At 43.6% G+C, this 14,770-nt stretch overlaps 1 protein-coding gene across 1 annotated transcript in view; it reads left to right on the forward strand.

Moving 5' to 3' along the window:
- Positions 1-794: 794 nt before the first annotated feature.
- Positions 795-14,770, forward strand: part of HOMER2 (homer scaffolding protein 2) — a 142,193-nt gene continuing 128,217 nt past the window's right edge. The window contains exon 1 of the mRNA XM_011953894.1: positions 795-862. Within this exon, the coding sequence (XP_011809284.1) occupies positions 858-862 (5 nt within the window). The 5' untranslated portion in view covers positions 795-857. The remainder of the gene's footprint in view (positions 863-14,770) is intronic.

Genomic DNA, 14,770 nt, shown 5'->3' on the forward strand with positions numbered 1-14,770 from the left:
AAAAAAAAAAAAAAACGCTCTAAAGACTTCCAAAACTAACATTCCAAAGAGGGAACTGGTTCTCACAGTGAAGGGCAAGAAGCTACAAGATTTGTCCTCTGGGTCTTCAAAAGCAAAATAGTTCAAGGATGAATAAGAACTTCATAAAGTATATATGTTCTTTTAGGATAAGCCTTTCAGATTTGTACTTGAACACTACTAATTTATTCACCACAAATAAAACCACAAAGAACTTTGGCTGTGGGCGACTAACCCTGGAAATAAACAACCAGAATGGGGTTTCGCTGCCCTAGGAGGTGAGCCCGGGGAACAGACGAAGATGCAGACTGAAAACAACTGCGTTTTCCAGTCCGTCCTCAAGGCACATCACAGCTTGCTTACCAAGGTTCTGGCATTTTGCTCCCTTCCGAAGCACCTATACCTCCAGAAGTGAGGGAAATTATGGGCAGTGAGAAGTAAATGGGTTTCGGTCTAGCAAAGAGTACAGATCACCGCACGGGGGGAGGACACCTCGCCGGCCACCCAGCTCGGCTGCCCCGCTCCCTCCTCCCGGGCGTCCTGGGCGACTCACCCGCCAAGGGCTATGTCTATCCAACTCGGGCCGAACCTCGCCAGCGAGACACTGAGAAGCCGCAGGAGAGGTGACCTCTGGCTCACCACACCGTGGAACTCCGGACCACTCCAGCTCTCCAACGTAACGGAGCCCCTCCCTCTAGAATCCGACAATCACCTGACTTCCGCTTCCGGCGGGCTAATGTTGCGGGTGCCTGTCAAGTCTCGCGATAACTAAGGCTCGTCGTGTGGATCGCTTGGCAACAGATCGCTTCTTCAAATGCTGGCGCAACGCCCAGAGCTCGATGAGGTGTGGGCAAGTAGCTGTCTGAAGGTGGATGATGCCCTCCATGCGCTTTCAGCCTGCCTGGTGGGTGGCCAGTCGAAAACGTCGCCGTCTATTAAGCTCCTTTGACTGGGAGCCGTTGACGGGTAGAGACGGAAGTTCTGGGAATCACCGGAGAAGGGAGGGAAAGGCTCCTTCCGGCCGCCTGCTCCCGGCGTCTTCGTGGGGAACTGAGGTGAGAGCAGGCCGTGAAGAGCAGACACGACTGATGACTTCAGGGATGCTACACCTTTCTCTCCTGCCAGGGCAAGCCTCGGTAGTAAGATTTCCGTAGTCCGTTTTGTATGTGGTTTTGCAGAAACATACCCCTCTCTGCTCCAGCTTCAGTCGTCAGTATCCAGCTACTTCCAAGAGGCTTGCCCATGTCTTCTGGGATGTTCTGCAAATGTGTAAACACTTAATATCCCGACAAAGCTTGGCCTCTTCCCTCCCAAATTACTTCCCAGGCTATGCACCCGTTTTTGTTAATACAATCAACTTGGAAGCTTTGATGTCAGATTTGATGCCCTTTCTTTCCTTTCCAAGCTCCAATCACTTGCCAAGTCCTGTCGATTGTACCCCTACAGTAATTCTGGCATCCTCTTAACCACTGCACCCACCTAATCAAAGTTCTCATTACCATCCCCTGCACGGTGTCAGTGCAGTACCTTTCTCATTGATGTCCTGCCTCTAGCATCACTCTGCTACTAGTCTATCTTACATATACCTGCTATAGGCGTAGTCATCTTCAAGCACCACCGTGATCCAAAATAGCTGATCCAATGACTCTCTGTTGCCTGTAGATTAAAGGTCAAGTTTATTAACTTGGATTCAAAAGTTTTTTTGTTTTCTGCTGTTCCCCTTCCATTCTCCCTCAGTCAGTGGTAAACCAGACCCTGTGAAGTACTTCATGCATAAATTATTACATTTTTATAGATTGCTTATGTCCCTTGCATGAAATATCTGTCCCTCCCCCCATCTCCAAATATTGAAATTCCTTCCATTATTTAAAGCTTTAGAAAGTGACATCTCCACCTAGAAATAATTTTTCTTTCATTGAGAATCCATCATATTTCTGGAACTTCATGTATTTAGTTATTACCACTTTCTAACTTCGATCTACAGTTATTTACTTGCAAGTTTTTCCCCCTATTAAACTGTAAACAGGCCTTTATCTAATGCATTTCTACATTCTGGAGTGTATTAACATTGTGCTTTTTTGTTTGTTTGTTTGTTTCTTTGACACAGGGTCTCATTCTGTTGCCCAGGCTGGAGTGCAGTGACGTGAGCATGGCATACTGCAGCCTCAGCTTCCTGGGCTCAGGTGATCCTCTTGGCTCAGCCTCCCGAGAGCTGGGACTACAGGTGCACACCACTGCCCTGCTAATTTTTTGTATTTTTGTAGAGATGAAATTTCGCAGTATTGCCCTGTCTGGTCTTGAGCTCTGGGCTCAAGCAGTCCACCCACCTCAGCCTCCCAAAGGGCTGGGATTACAGGCCTGAGCCGCCAAGCCCAGCCCCACATTGTGCTTTTTACATGAAGTTAGCACTAAGTAAATGTTTGTGGAATGAATGATAGAACTATGAATATTCCAAGTAATGTTTTAGAAACATTAACCTAGCAAAAGTGTATAGGATAGTATGGATGAGGGAATAGGATAGTCTTGGTGTTGGGTAGTAAAGGTAAGAGGTGTAACAACCAAGGTTACAATAATTTAATAGTACTATCCTGGAGCTCCTGTAGTGCAATTGGTTAGTGTACAATACTTAATAGTACTATCCTTAGTTACTGAGTGGATGATGGGAGAAAAAGATTGGCAGAAATCAGGGAAGGAGGCCAGGCGCGGTGGCTCATGCCTGTAATCCCACCACTTTGGGAGGCTGAGGCGGGTGGATCACGAGGTCAGGAGATCGAGACGATCTTGGCGAACACGGTGAAACCCCGTCTCTATTAAAAATACAAAAAATTAGCCGGGCATGGTCGCGGGCACCTGTAATCCCAGCTACTCGGGAAGCTGAGGCAGGGAGAATTGCTTGAACCTGGGAGGCAGAGGTTGCAGTGAGCTGAGATTCCACCACTGCACTCCAGCCTGGGCAACAGAGTGAGACTCCATCTTAAAAAAAAAAAAAACCAAAAAAAAAAAAAGAAATCAGGGAAGAAGCTAGGTGCGGTGGCTCACTCCTATAATCCCAGCACTTTGAGAGACCGAGGCAGGTGGATCACCTGAGGTCAGGAGTTCAAGACCAGCCTGACCAACATGGTGAAATCCTGTCTTTACTAAAAATTCAAAAAAATTAGCCGGGCATGGTCGCGGGCACCTGTAATCCCAGCTACTCGGGAAGCTGAGGCAGGGAGAATTGCTTGAACCTGGGAGGCAGAGGTTGCAGTGAGCTGAGATTCCACCACTGCACTCCAGCCTGGGCAACAGAGTGAGACTCCATCTTAAAAAAAAAAAAAAAGAGAACTCAGGAAAGGCTCCAATTATTTAAGCCTGGGAAATTGGGGCTGAAAAGGAATATCCGTAAGGTAAATTGGCTTTAAGGCAAAAATGAACTCAGAGCCCAAATACATTTGTAAAATTTGAAACACTAGTGAAATATTCAAGAGAAAATTTCCGGGGCTGTTGTTAGAAATTCAAGACTAAAGCGCAGGAAAGAGAGTCTCTGCCCAGATGTGTAAATGTGTCAGTAATTCATGAAGAAACAATAGTTGAAATAACTTGTGTACAGATGCTCCCCGACAGGACAGTTTGACTTAACAATTGTTATAGTTTACAATGGTACCATGTGCATTCAGTAGCAGTGTACTTTGAGTACCTATACATTCTATTTTTCACTTTCAGTACAGTAGTCAATAAATTATATGAGATATTCAACACTTTATTATAAAATAAGCTTTGTGTTAAATGAGCCTGCCCAACTATAGGCTAATGTAAGTGTCCTGAGCATGTTTAAGGTAGGCTGCCAAACTATGATGTTTGGTAGATTAGGTGTACTAACTGCATTTTTGACTTAATGATATTTCTACTTATGATGGGTTTATCTGGACATAACCCTGTCAAAAATCAAGGAGCAGCCGTATATGATCTTTTCAACAGGGAAAGTATTCATAGAGAAGAGAAAGCTACCAAGGCCTATCCCTCAGGAAATACCCATATTTAGGAGACAAGAATAGGAAATAGAAAACATGAAGAGGGGCAGTGTAACAATTGAAAAACAGAAAAATGCTTCCCCACCTAATATCAGGAATCAAGGAGGATATTTGGAAAGGGGCTTCTTGTAGGCTAGTTTGCTTGTTTCCTTGTGACTATTACTGACATTATTTGTAAGTAGTGAGGACTTACCCAGAAAAGAATATATAGGTTGGGCATCCCTAATCCCCAAATCCAAAATCCAAAATGTCCCCAAATCCAAAACAACATGACACTCAAAGGAAATGCTCATTGGAGCATTTTGGATTTCAGATTTTCATAGCAGGGATGCTCAACTGGTATTTCTTTCCTGCAAATTTGTGTGTGACACTTAGGGGCCTCTAGGCCTCTGAGAGTTTCTATGAAGAACTTTAGGTATTCCAGCAGATTTTCAAATTTTCGAATGAAATTATTTTCTGCCTACCAATGTCTTTTCATACTCTGATATCTTATTGATTATTATGTCTAATTTTCTGACAACAGGAAATCTGTTTCATGAAGGGGAATTTTCTAGATAACTGACACTCAGACTTTAAGCATCAGAAATTTTTCATTGAAACCACTTTTGATGGAAATGTTTGCAAAATGTGCCTCTTACCTATCTGGTATAACCATAGTATGTGGGCCATAATTTAATCTTTGCTTGGCAACTAAAAGTCACTGTTCAAGCATCAGTTATATTCTTCTGGATATCCTTGGGCCTGTTGATATGTATGAGAAAGGTTACATCATGATATTTATAGTGTATTTTTCTACTAATTGTAGACATTTTGTTTTACCTAAGCAGATGTATTTTTTAAATTGTGGTAAAATATATGTAACATAAAATTTATCATTTTAACCACTTTTAAGTGCAGAGGTCATTGACAGTAAGTACATTCACATTGTTGTGCAACCATCACCACCATCCATCTCCAGAAATTTTTTCGTCTTCTCACACTGAAATTCTGTGCCCATGAAGCCATAACTGCATTTTCCTCTCCTCCCTGCCCCTAGCAACCACCATTCTACTTTGTCTTTATGAATATGACTACTCTAGGTACCTCATGCAAATGAAATACATTATATGCCGTTTTGTGACTGGCTTATTTAACTTAGCATAAGATCCTCAAGGTTCATCCACATTGTAGCATATGTCAGAATTTTCTTCCCTTTTATTGAATAATATTGCATTGTATGTTTACACCGTATTTTGTTATCCATTCATCTATTAATGAACACTTGAGTTGCTTCCTCTTTTTGGCTGTTATGAATAATGTGTCTGTGAATATAGATATACAAATATCTATTCAAGTCCCTGCTTTCTATTCTTTTGGGTATATACCCAGAAGTGGAATTGCTGGATCATATGATAACTTTATTATTAATTTTCTGAGGAACCACCATAGTGTTTTCCATAATGGCTGTGCCATTTTACATTCCCAGTAGCAGTGCGCAATTATTCATAACTTTAAACCTTAGTTTAACCCAGTGATCTACAGGCAGAACACACCAGCAGAAAGTCCTGGGGCATCCTAGCATCAAAAGAACTCTACTTTCAGAGGCCATTTGTGATCTTGGACAACAACCACTTTAAAGACAGTAAAGCGGTCAAGAGGTTATGCAATTTATCCAGGGGCACAGCTTTTAAATGGGCCTGTCAAATGGGATAGGAAGAGGGAGATACTGGGCAGCTTGCAGTTGCCTGTGTCTTTGGCCAGTGCATCCTCTGCTCTTGCAAGTTGTGCTTGCAATTATTCCTTCTCTCTTCTCTGTTTTCAACTCTCCCTCTTTACTGGCTGCCCCCACCCCCACACTTGCTCAAATTTCTTCAGTCTCAAGACAAAACCGATACCCTGCCCTCAATCCTGTATCCTCCTCAGACTATCTCGGATCTCCTTCCCGCGCCCCCTCCCACCCCCCCACCCCCATGGGTATTTTACAAAGAATACTCCATACCTGCAGTTTATACTTCTCTACCTTTTCCATACAATTCAGTCAAGTTTCTGCCCTTAAGTACTCCACTGAAACCACTCTACTAAAACCACCCTGGCAAAGTTCACTAGGGAAAAGTTTTCCCAGGGCCAAATTCAAGACTCTTTCTAAAATTGTCGGCATATTTCGTATCTGTACAGTATTTGTCGCCTTTATCTCCTTCCTCCTTTAAACCTTTTCACTTTTTTTCCAAGTTTCTCATGATTCTCCTCTTCCCTGGGTCACTGTTTTCTTATTGTTCTGTATTATTTTATGTGATGGTCAGTCAGGTGTGGCCACAAAAGGAGATACAGGAGAGGCTCTGAAAAACAAAGTTCATTATACTCACAAGCCCTGGAGATAGGAAGCACAACACGCCACGCACGGCCACATGTGAAAGACACCAGGGTGGTCAGAGGCGGAAGACAGAAGCAAGGGGAAAGCATTAGGCTGGAGCCTTTACTGGAGTTTCATTAGGAAAGGAAAGACAGGTCAGGGTAAACATTTTAGGATTGACTAGTTTGAATAATTTCAGAGGGCTGTAAACTGTAGGGATGGTCCCTGGTTGCCTGGTACCTGGCCCTGGGGTGACTGAGACAGGAATATTGTCTTGTGGGGTGGATGGGCCGTATAGAGGGGGTATGGCTCTTGGTTGGTTGGTTTGTGTATTTCAGGCATGCTCCTGGCCCTTTTTTAAGACATCAAAACATAATATATACCTCTTAGTGGTATATAACAAAAAATAAAAATTATTTACAGAAATTTAAATATATATATCTATATGTGTATATATATATAAACATACATGCATATATTTGATACACTTTTCTATCTCTGTCTCTTTGGCTGATTCCCTCTTCCTCTGCCTGCTGCTTAAATGTTGGTATCCCTATAACCTTGCCTGTACTCTCCTTGTGTTGCCTATGCAGACTATCACTTTTGTGGCTTCAGCTTCCATTTCTGTTCCGATGACTCAACAATTGATATCTCCAGCCATCCATCACATACGAGCTGTAGACTCGTAAATACTCCTGCTTGCTAGAAATTTCCATCTGGATGTCCAACAGGCATCTGCAGCATGTGTCTAAATGGGAGTTCATCTTTCTTCCTGAACCTGTTTATCTCCTCTCTTTCCATTTTCAGAGAATGCTTCCTCCCAGTTTCCCTTGCCAGAAACCTAGCAGCCATCCTGGACTCTTCCATCTCTCTTACTCCAGATACTCAGTGTCTCCCTAAGTCCTGTGAACTTCAGCTTCTGACTGAACTTTCTCTTCTGTTTGTCCACTCCTCTTCTTTCCTTCATGTCACCCTCTTGGTTATAGCATTCATCATTTTTCACACAAACCAAGATGACAGTCTCTTAACTGGTCAGTCCCTGTATCTGGCCTTGCTCCCCTCCAGACCCTTCTCCACTCTGCTAGTAGAGCATCCTTTGTCATTGTGAAACATACAGAAAATAATTGATGATAATATAATTAATTATATATCCATCAGCTAGCTCAGAGTAGCTTGATTATATCTAGCCCTGGATCCATCAACCTTTCCTAATTTCTTCTAGGATACAATCCAAGCTCCTTAGTTTGGAATGTGCAGCTGATCAAGATTCAACTCTGTCTTATTGGTCCAGTATCATCTCCTGCCACTCTCCCTGTATTAGTCTGTTCTTATGCTGCTTTATTAATAAAGACATACCCAAGACTAGGTAATTTATAAAGGTAAGAGGTTTAATTGACTCACAGTGCAGCATGGCTGGGGAGGCCTTAGGAAACTTACAATTATGGCAGAAAGGGAAACAAACACGTCCTTCTTTACATGGTGGCAGGAGAGAGAAAAGTGAGAACCAAGTGAAGGGGGAAGCCCTTTATAAAACTGTCAGATTGGGGCCGGGTGCAGTGGCTCACGCCTGTAATCCCAGCACTTTGGGAGGCCGAGGTGGGTGGATCACGAGGTCAAGAGATCGAGACCCTCCTGGCCAACATGGTGAAACCCCATCTCTACTAAAATTCAAAAGTTAGCTGGGTGTGGTAGCACACACCTGTAGTCCCAGCTACTCAGGAGGCTGAGGCAGGAGAATTGCTTGAACCCAGGAGGCAGAGGTTGCAGTGAGCTGAGATCGCGCCACTGAACTCCAGCCTGGCAATAGAGTGAGACTCCCTCTCAAAAAAATGAAAAACTGTCATATCTCATGAGAACTTACCCACTATCACAAGAATAGCATGGGGGAAACTACCCCCATGATTCAATTACCTCCCTCCCACAACACATGGAGATTGTTGAAAGTACAAAATGAGATTTGGGTAGGGACACAGCCAAACCATATCACTGCCTAAATGAACTAAATGCATACCCATATCAAACTGTTTAAAGTTATTGGAAGACTTTGTTCTGTGTTGAACACATGCTGTCGCTTCTGTTTGCAGTGCCCTCCCCACTCTGCTCTACCTGGTAAACAGCCTCTTCAGGTGATCTTCCATAATACATCCCAGTATTGTCCCTACCTCCAAAGAGAACAGATTATTCTTTCCTTTATATCTTTCATATACCTAGTCATGCGTTTATCACAGGAAGTGAATTCCTGTGAGTAATTGTAATTTGTTTACATCCACCTAAATCATAAACTCCTGGAGGGTAAGGCCGTGTCTTTCACATCTTTAGCAATGAGCATAGAGTCTGACAATCTGATACATAGTTGGTGCTCAGTTAATATTTATTGATCTCACCCCTGCCTTCCTCTCCAGGTTTGTTTGTTTGTTTGTTTATTTTGAGATGGGGTCTCCCTCTGTTGCCCAGGCTGGAGTGCAGAGGCATGATCTCGACTTGCTGCAACCTCTGCCTCTCAGGTTCAAGTGATTCTCTTGCCTTAGCCTCTGGAGTAGCTGAGACTATAGGTGCCTGCTGCCACACCCAGCTAATTTTTGTATTTTTGGTAGAGACAGGGTTTCACCATGTTTGCCAGGCTGGTCTTGAAATGCTGACCTCAAGTGATCCACCTGCTTCAGCCTCCCAAAGTGCTGGGATTATAGGTGTGATCCACCGGGCCCAGGCTTCCAGTTTTATTTTTGACTAATTTTTTCCCACTTCCTCTCCCCTGAGTCAACATTCAACCATATATAAAGACTCAGCCCACCTCTTTTTTTTTTGAGACGGAGTCTCGCTCTGTGTCCCGGGCTGGAGTGCAGTGGCCGGATCTCAGCTCACTGCAAGCTCCGCCTCCCAGGTTCACGCCATTCTCCGGCCTCAGCCTCCCGAGTAGCTGGGACTACAGGCGCCCGCCACCTCGCTCGGCTAGTTTTTTGTATTTTTTTAGTAGAGACGGGGTTTCACCGTGTTAGCCAGGATGGTCTCGATCTCCTGACCTCGTGATCGTCTTGGCCTCCCAAAGTGCTGGGATTACAGGCTTGAGCCACCGCGCCCGGCCTCAGCCCACCTCTTGTACATAACACATTTATTCCCTGGACTCCCTTTTATCAGATAAGCATTCACATTACCTTATTGAATCTGTTTTGATGTCCCTCTTTCCTGCTAGAGTGTAAGTGCTAAGAGTACAGGGACCATGTGTGATGTCTCTTCATCTCCAGCCCTAGCACTGAGGCTGACACATCAGGCAGTGAAGAGATATTTATTAACTTAAGAGTGAAGGACTTAGACTTTCCAATTTATAAGGTCTCCTCCAGCTCTAAAACTTGATCTGAGGCTCTGAAAATTGTGACATAATCTAAAAGTCTTCTCTGAGCAGATGGTCACAACAGTTGAAGCACCAATTTAAACAGTTGGCAAATATGAGGTAAACATTTAAGAAAGTTAATCAGAATGAAGGTGAATCCTTTAACAAGATTGGAAAATTAACAAAACTGTGGATCCAAGTAATCCCAGGCACCCCGTTTGCACCCATGGTGGGTTCCATATGTTCCCTCCGATAACACATGTGCCTCGGGAGCTTCTCAGAAAGGTGTTTAACAACCTCCCTATGACTAAACCACTACTGGCTAGAAATGAGCTGCAAACACTTATTTCTCTGCTGCAAAAATTACTTTTTTTCTTCAGCATTTTGCTATAATTTGCTTGATTTTTGTTAACACAAAGTAAGATCATTTAATATTTTATTTGTGTTCAGGTATAATCCTAATCTAAAGATTCTTAGGATTTTTTTTTACCCTACAAACATTGCTATACAATTTATTTCTGGGCTTAGTGTTGGGGGAGTGAGGAGAGTTAAAAACGTGTGGAACACAGCTGGGTGCGGTGGCTCACGCCTGTAATCCAGCACTTTGGGAGGCCGAGGGGGGCAGATCACCTGAGGTCAGGTGCTTGAGACCAGCCTGGGCAACATGGTGAAACCCCATCTCTACTAAAAGTACAAAATTAGCTGGGCGTGGTGCGCATTCCTGTAATCCCAGCTACTTGGGAGGCTGAGGCAGGAGAATTGCTTGAACGCTGGAGGTTGTGGTGAGCCAAGATCATGCCATTGTACTCCAGCCTGGGCAACAAGAGCAAAACTCTGTCTCAAAAAAAAAAAAAAAACCCACACAAATCTTAAGATCTAATTGTAGAGTCAACCAAAAGATAGTTATGATGGTAATATATGCAGTATATAAAATAGTGTGGCCTCATGCCTGTAATCCTAACACTTTGGGAAGCCGAAGTGGGTGCATCACCTGAGGTCAGGAGTTCGAGAGCAGCCTGGCCAACATGGCAAAACCCCATCTCTACTAAAAATACAAAAATTAGCTGGGTGTGGTGGTGGGCAACTGTAATCCCAGATACTTGGGAGGCTGAGGCAGGAGAATCGCTTGAACCTGGGGGGCGGAAGTTGCAGTGAGCTGAGGTAGCAACACTGCACTCCAGCCTGGGCGACAGAGCAGACTCTGTCTCAAAAATAAATAAATAAATACATAAATAAATAAAAAAACAGTGCATAATAATCTAATGGGATGCAGGGAGAGATAATTGCAACTAGGTGTATAAGTATAGAGGTACTTCAGGGTAAAGGAAGAATAAGAGGAAAGTGAAATTAACCTTGAGAAATTTACTGAAGAAGGTGATTCTGCAACAAGCATATACACAGAGTGCGTGCACACACACACTATATGGATTGCCAGAAGTGAGCTCCTGTGAGGAATATGAATTCTTGGGTGCAGAGGATGCAAACTGACCATTCTTTTAAAATTTATTTTATTTAAAATTTAAAAAAAATGTTTAATTTATGTGGGTACATAGTAGGTGTATATATTTATGGGACACAGGAGATGCTTTGATACCGGCACACAATGTGAAATAAGAACATCATGGAGAATGGCGTATCCGTCCCCTCAAGCATTTATCCTTTGTGTTACAAACAATCCAATTACACTCTTTTAGTTATTTTAAAATGTACTGTTATTATTTACTATAGTCACTCTGTTGTGCTATCAAATAGTAGGTCTTACTCTATTTTTGTTGTACTATTTAACTATCCCCACCACCACCCCCCATCATGCCACTACCCTTCTTAGCCTCTGGTAACCATCCTACTCTTTATCTCCATGAGTTCAATTGTTGTGATTTTTAGATTCCACAAGTAAGTGAGAACATGCAATGTTTGTCTTTCTGTGCCAGGCTTATTTCACTTAATATAATGACCTCCTGTTCCATCTGTGGTGTTGCAAATGACAGGACCTCATTCTTTTTTATGGCTGAATAGTACTCCATTGTGTATATGTACCACACTTTCTTTATCCAATTATCTGTTGATAGACATTTAGATTGCTTCCAAATTTTATCTATTGTGAACCATGCTGCAGCAAACATGAGAATGCAGGTATTTCTGATATGCTGATTTCCTTTCTTTTGGGTATATACCTAGCAGTGGGATTATTGGATCAAATGGTAGCTCTGTTTTTAGTTTTTTGAGGAACCTCCAAAATTTCTCCATAGTGGTTGCACTAATTTACCTTCCCACCAACAATGTATGAGGCTTCCCTTTTCTCAACATCCTCACTAGCACTTACTGCCTGTCTTTTGCATATAAGCCATTTTAACTGTGGTGAGATGATACCTCATTGTAGTTTTGATCTGCATTTCTCTGGTGATCAGTGACGTTGAGCACCTTTTCATATGCCTGTTTGCCATTTGTATGTCTTTTTTTTCTTTTTGAGACGTAATCTATCTTTTGCCCAGGCTGGAGTGCAGTGGTGCGATCTTAGCTCACTGCAACCTCCACCTCCTTGGTTCAAGTGATTCTCCTGCCTCAGCCTCCAGAGTAGCTGGGATTACAGGCACCCGCCACCACACCCAGCTAATTTTTGTATGTTTAGTAAAGATGGGGTTTCACCAAATTGGCCAGGCTGGTCTTGAACTCCTGACCTCAGGCAATCCACCCACCTCGGCCTTCCAAAGTGTTGGGATTTACAGGCGTGAGCCACCGCACCTGGCCTGTATATCTTATTTTAAGAAATGTTGCTGGGCACAGTGGCTCACGCCTGTAATCCCAGCACTTTGGGAGGCCGAGGTGGGTAGATTGCTTGAGGTCAGGAGTTTGAGACCAGCCTGGCCAACATAGTGAAACCCCACTTCTACTAAAAATACAAAAAATTAGCTGGGTGTGGTGGTGGCGCCTGTAATCCCAGCTACTTGGGAGGCTGAGACAGGAGAATCGCTTGAACCTGGGAGGAGGAGGTTGTTGTGAGCCGAGATCGCACCATTGCACTCCAGTCTGGGCAATAAGAGCGAAACTCTGTCTCAAACAAAAAAAAACAAAACAAAAAACACTATTCAAATCATTTGCCTGGCCAGACGCTTATGTCTGTAATCCCAGCACTTTGGGAGGCCAAGGCAGGTGGATCATTTGAGGTCAGGAGTTGCAGACCAGCTTGCCCAACATGGTGAAACTCCATCTCTACAAAAAATACAAAAATTACCCAGGGTGGTGGCATGCACCTGTAATCCTAGCCACTTGGGAGGCTGAGACATGATAATTGCTTGAACCGGGAGGTGGAGGTTGCAGTGAGCTGAGATCACACCATGGCACTCCAGACTGGGTGACAGAGCAAGACTTAGTCTCAGACAAAAACACATCTTTTGCTTTTTTTTTTTTTTGATTATTAGATTTTTTCTTATTGAGTTATTTGGCCTCCTTATGTATTCTTGTTGTTAATCCCTTGTCAGATGGGTAGTTTGTAAATATCTTCCCCCATTCTGTGGGTCCTAATTCTTTTGTAGAATACTCTTCAGAGACAGACTCCAAGACTGCTGCATTTCCCTGTGGGCTGACTCACAGAGCTCTTTACTAGTCTCCTCTCCCAAGTGCCCCCAGGGAGCCCCTGTGTAATATCATCCCAATCATATTTGGAATATGAGCCGTAACCCTCACTCACCTGGGGAAATATGTCTCTCTCCTCAGATTAGAGCATATTCATTCTAATTAGACATTGTCGTGTGTTGACTCTGTTGTCGTGGTACGTAGAAGTCTGCCCCTCCCATAGGTGAGTGGTGAACCTTTGCTCTATGGAGATCTTTATTATTTTTGTTTGTTTGTTTTTTTGAGATGGAGTTTCGTTCTTGTTGCCCAGATGGGAGTGCAGTGGTGCGATCTCGGCTCACTGTAACCTCCGCCTCCCGGATTCAAGCAATTCTCCTGCCTCAGCCTACCACGTAGCTGGGACTACAGACACACGCCACCACGCCCAGCTAATTTTGTATTTTTAGTAGAGATGGGGTTTCTCCATGTTGATCATGTTAGTCTCAAACTCCTGACCTCAGGTGATCCACCTGCCTCTACCTCCCAAAGTGCTGGGATTACAGGTGTGAGCCACCGTGCCTGGCCGATCTTTAGTATTTTTAAGTGGGAAGGACATTGGCTTAATTTTTTCACCCAGGCTGGAGTGCAGTGGCATGATCTGTGCTCATTGCCACCTCCGCATCCTGGGTTCAAGTGATTCTTGTGCCTCAGACTCCTGGGTTCAAGTGATTCTCCTGCCTCAGCCTCCCAAGTAGCTGGGATTACAGGTGTGCACCACCATGGCTGGCTAAGTTTTGTATTTTTAGTAGAGACAGTGTGTCACCATGTTGGCCACACTGGTCTCGAACTTCTGGCCTCATGTAATCTGCCGACCTCGGCCTCCCAAAGTGCTGGAATTACAGGCGTGAACCACCGTGCCTGGCCAGACATTGGCCTTAGATGGATGCGGATAACCTGAGTGACTTTGCCGAGATACTTCTCTGAGGCTCAGTTTCCTGCTACCAAAATGAGATTATAATGATTTTATGAACTATGATGTGTTTTCTGTAGCTTAGATAAGCATTAACAAACAGTTCCTCACTGTTTCCCAAACCAAAATAAAACACTCTAACTTGGCTTGACAAGGGATTCTAATACAAACATTTTGTCATTGTCCTATGAAAACAACCATGTTAAAATGTGAAGACTACTAGGACTACCGTTATGTAGTAAATATTGAGCATTTACTACATGCCAGGCATGTGTACCTCACGGAGGTATACCCCAAATTTAATGATTCTTGAGAAATCACACAGAGTAAGATGTCCACCAGGTCCAAACATGTAGAACTGCAGGCTCACTGCTTAGCGCCCAGATACAACTTTTACCTCCATATAAAGCATTTTGTTACTCAGAGGGCCACGTCACTTGGGGTTATTATCCATGTCTGAGGCTTTGAAATTCCTGCTGTGCCAGCACTTGAGGCAATCTCTATTTTCTTGTACCTCTACTATAGCACTTAAGAACTCCCCTTCCCTCTCCCTTCCCCTCCCC

Source organism: Colobus angolensis, unplaced genomic scaffold (assembly GCF_000951035.1).
Source record: "Colobus angolensis palliatus isolate OR3802 unplaced genomic scaffold, Cang.pa_1.0 Scaffold376, whole genome shotgun sequence".
Lineage (NCBI taxonomy): Eukaryota > Metazoa > Chordata > Mammalia > Primates > Cercopithecidae > Colobus > Colobus angolensis.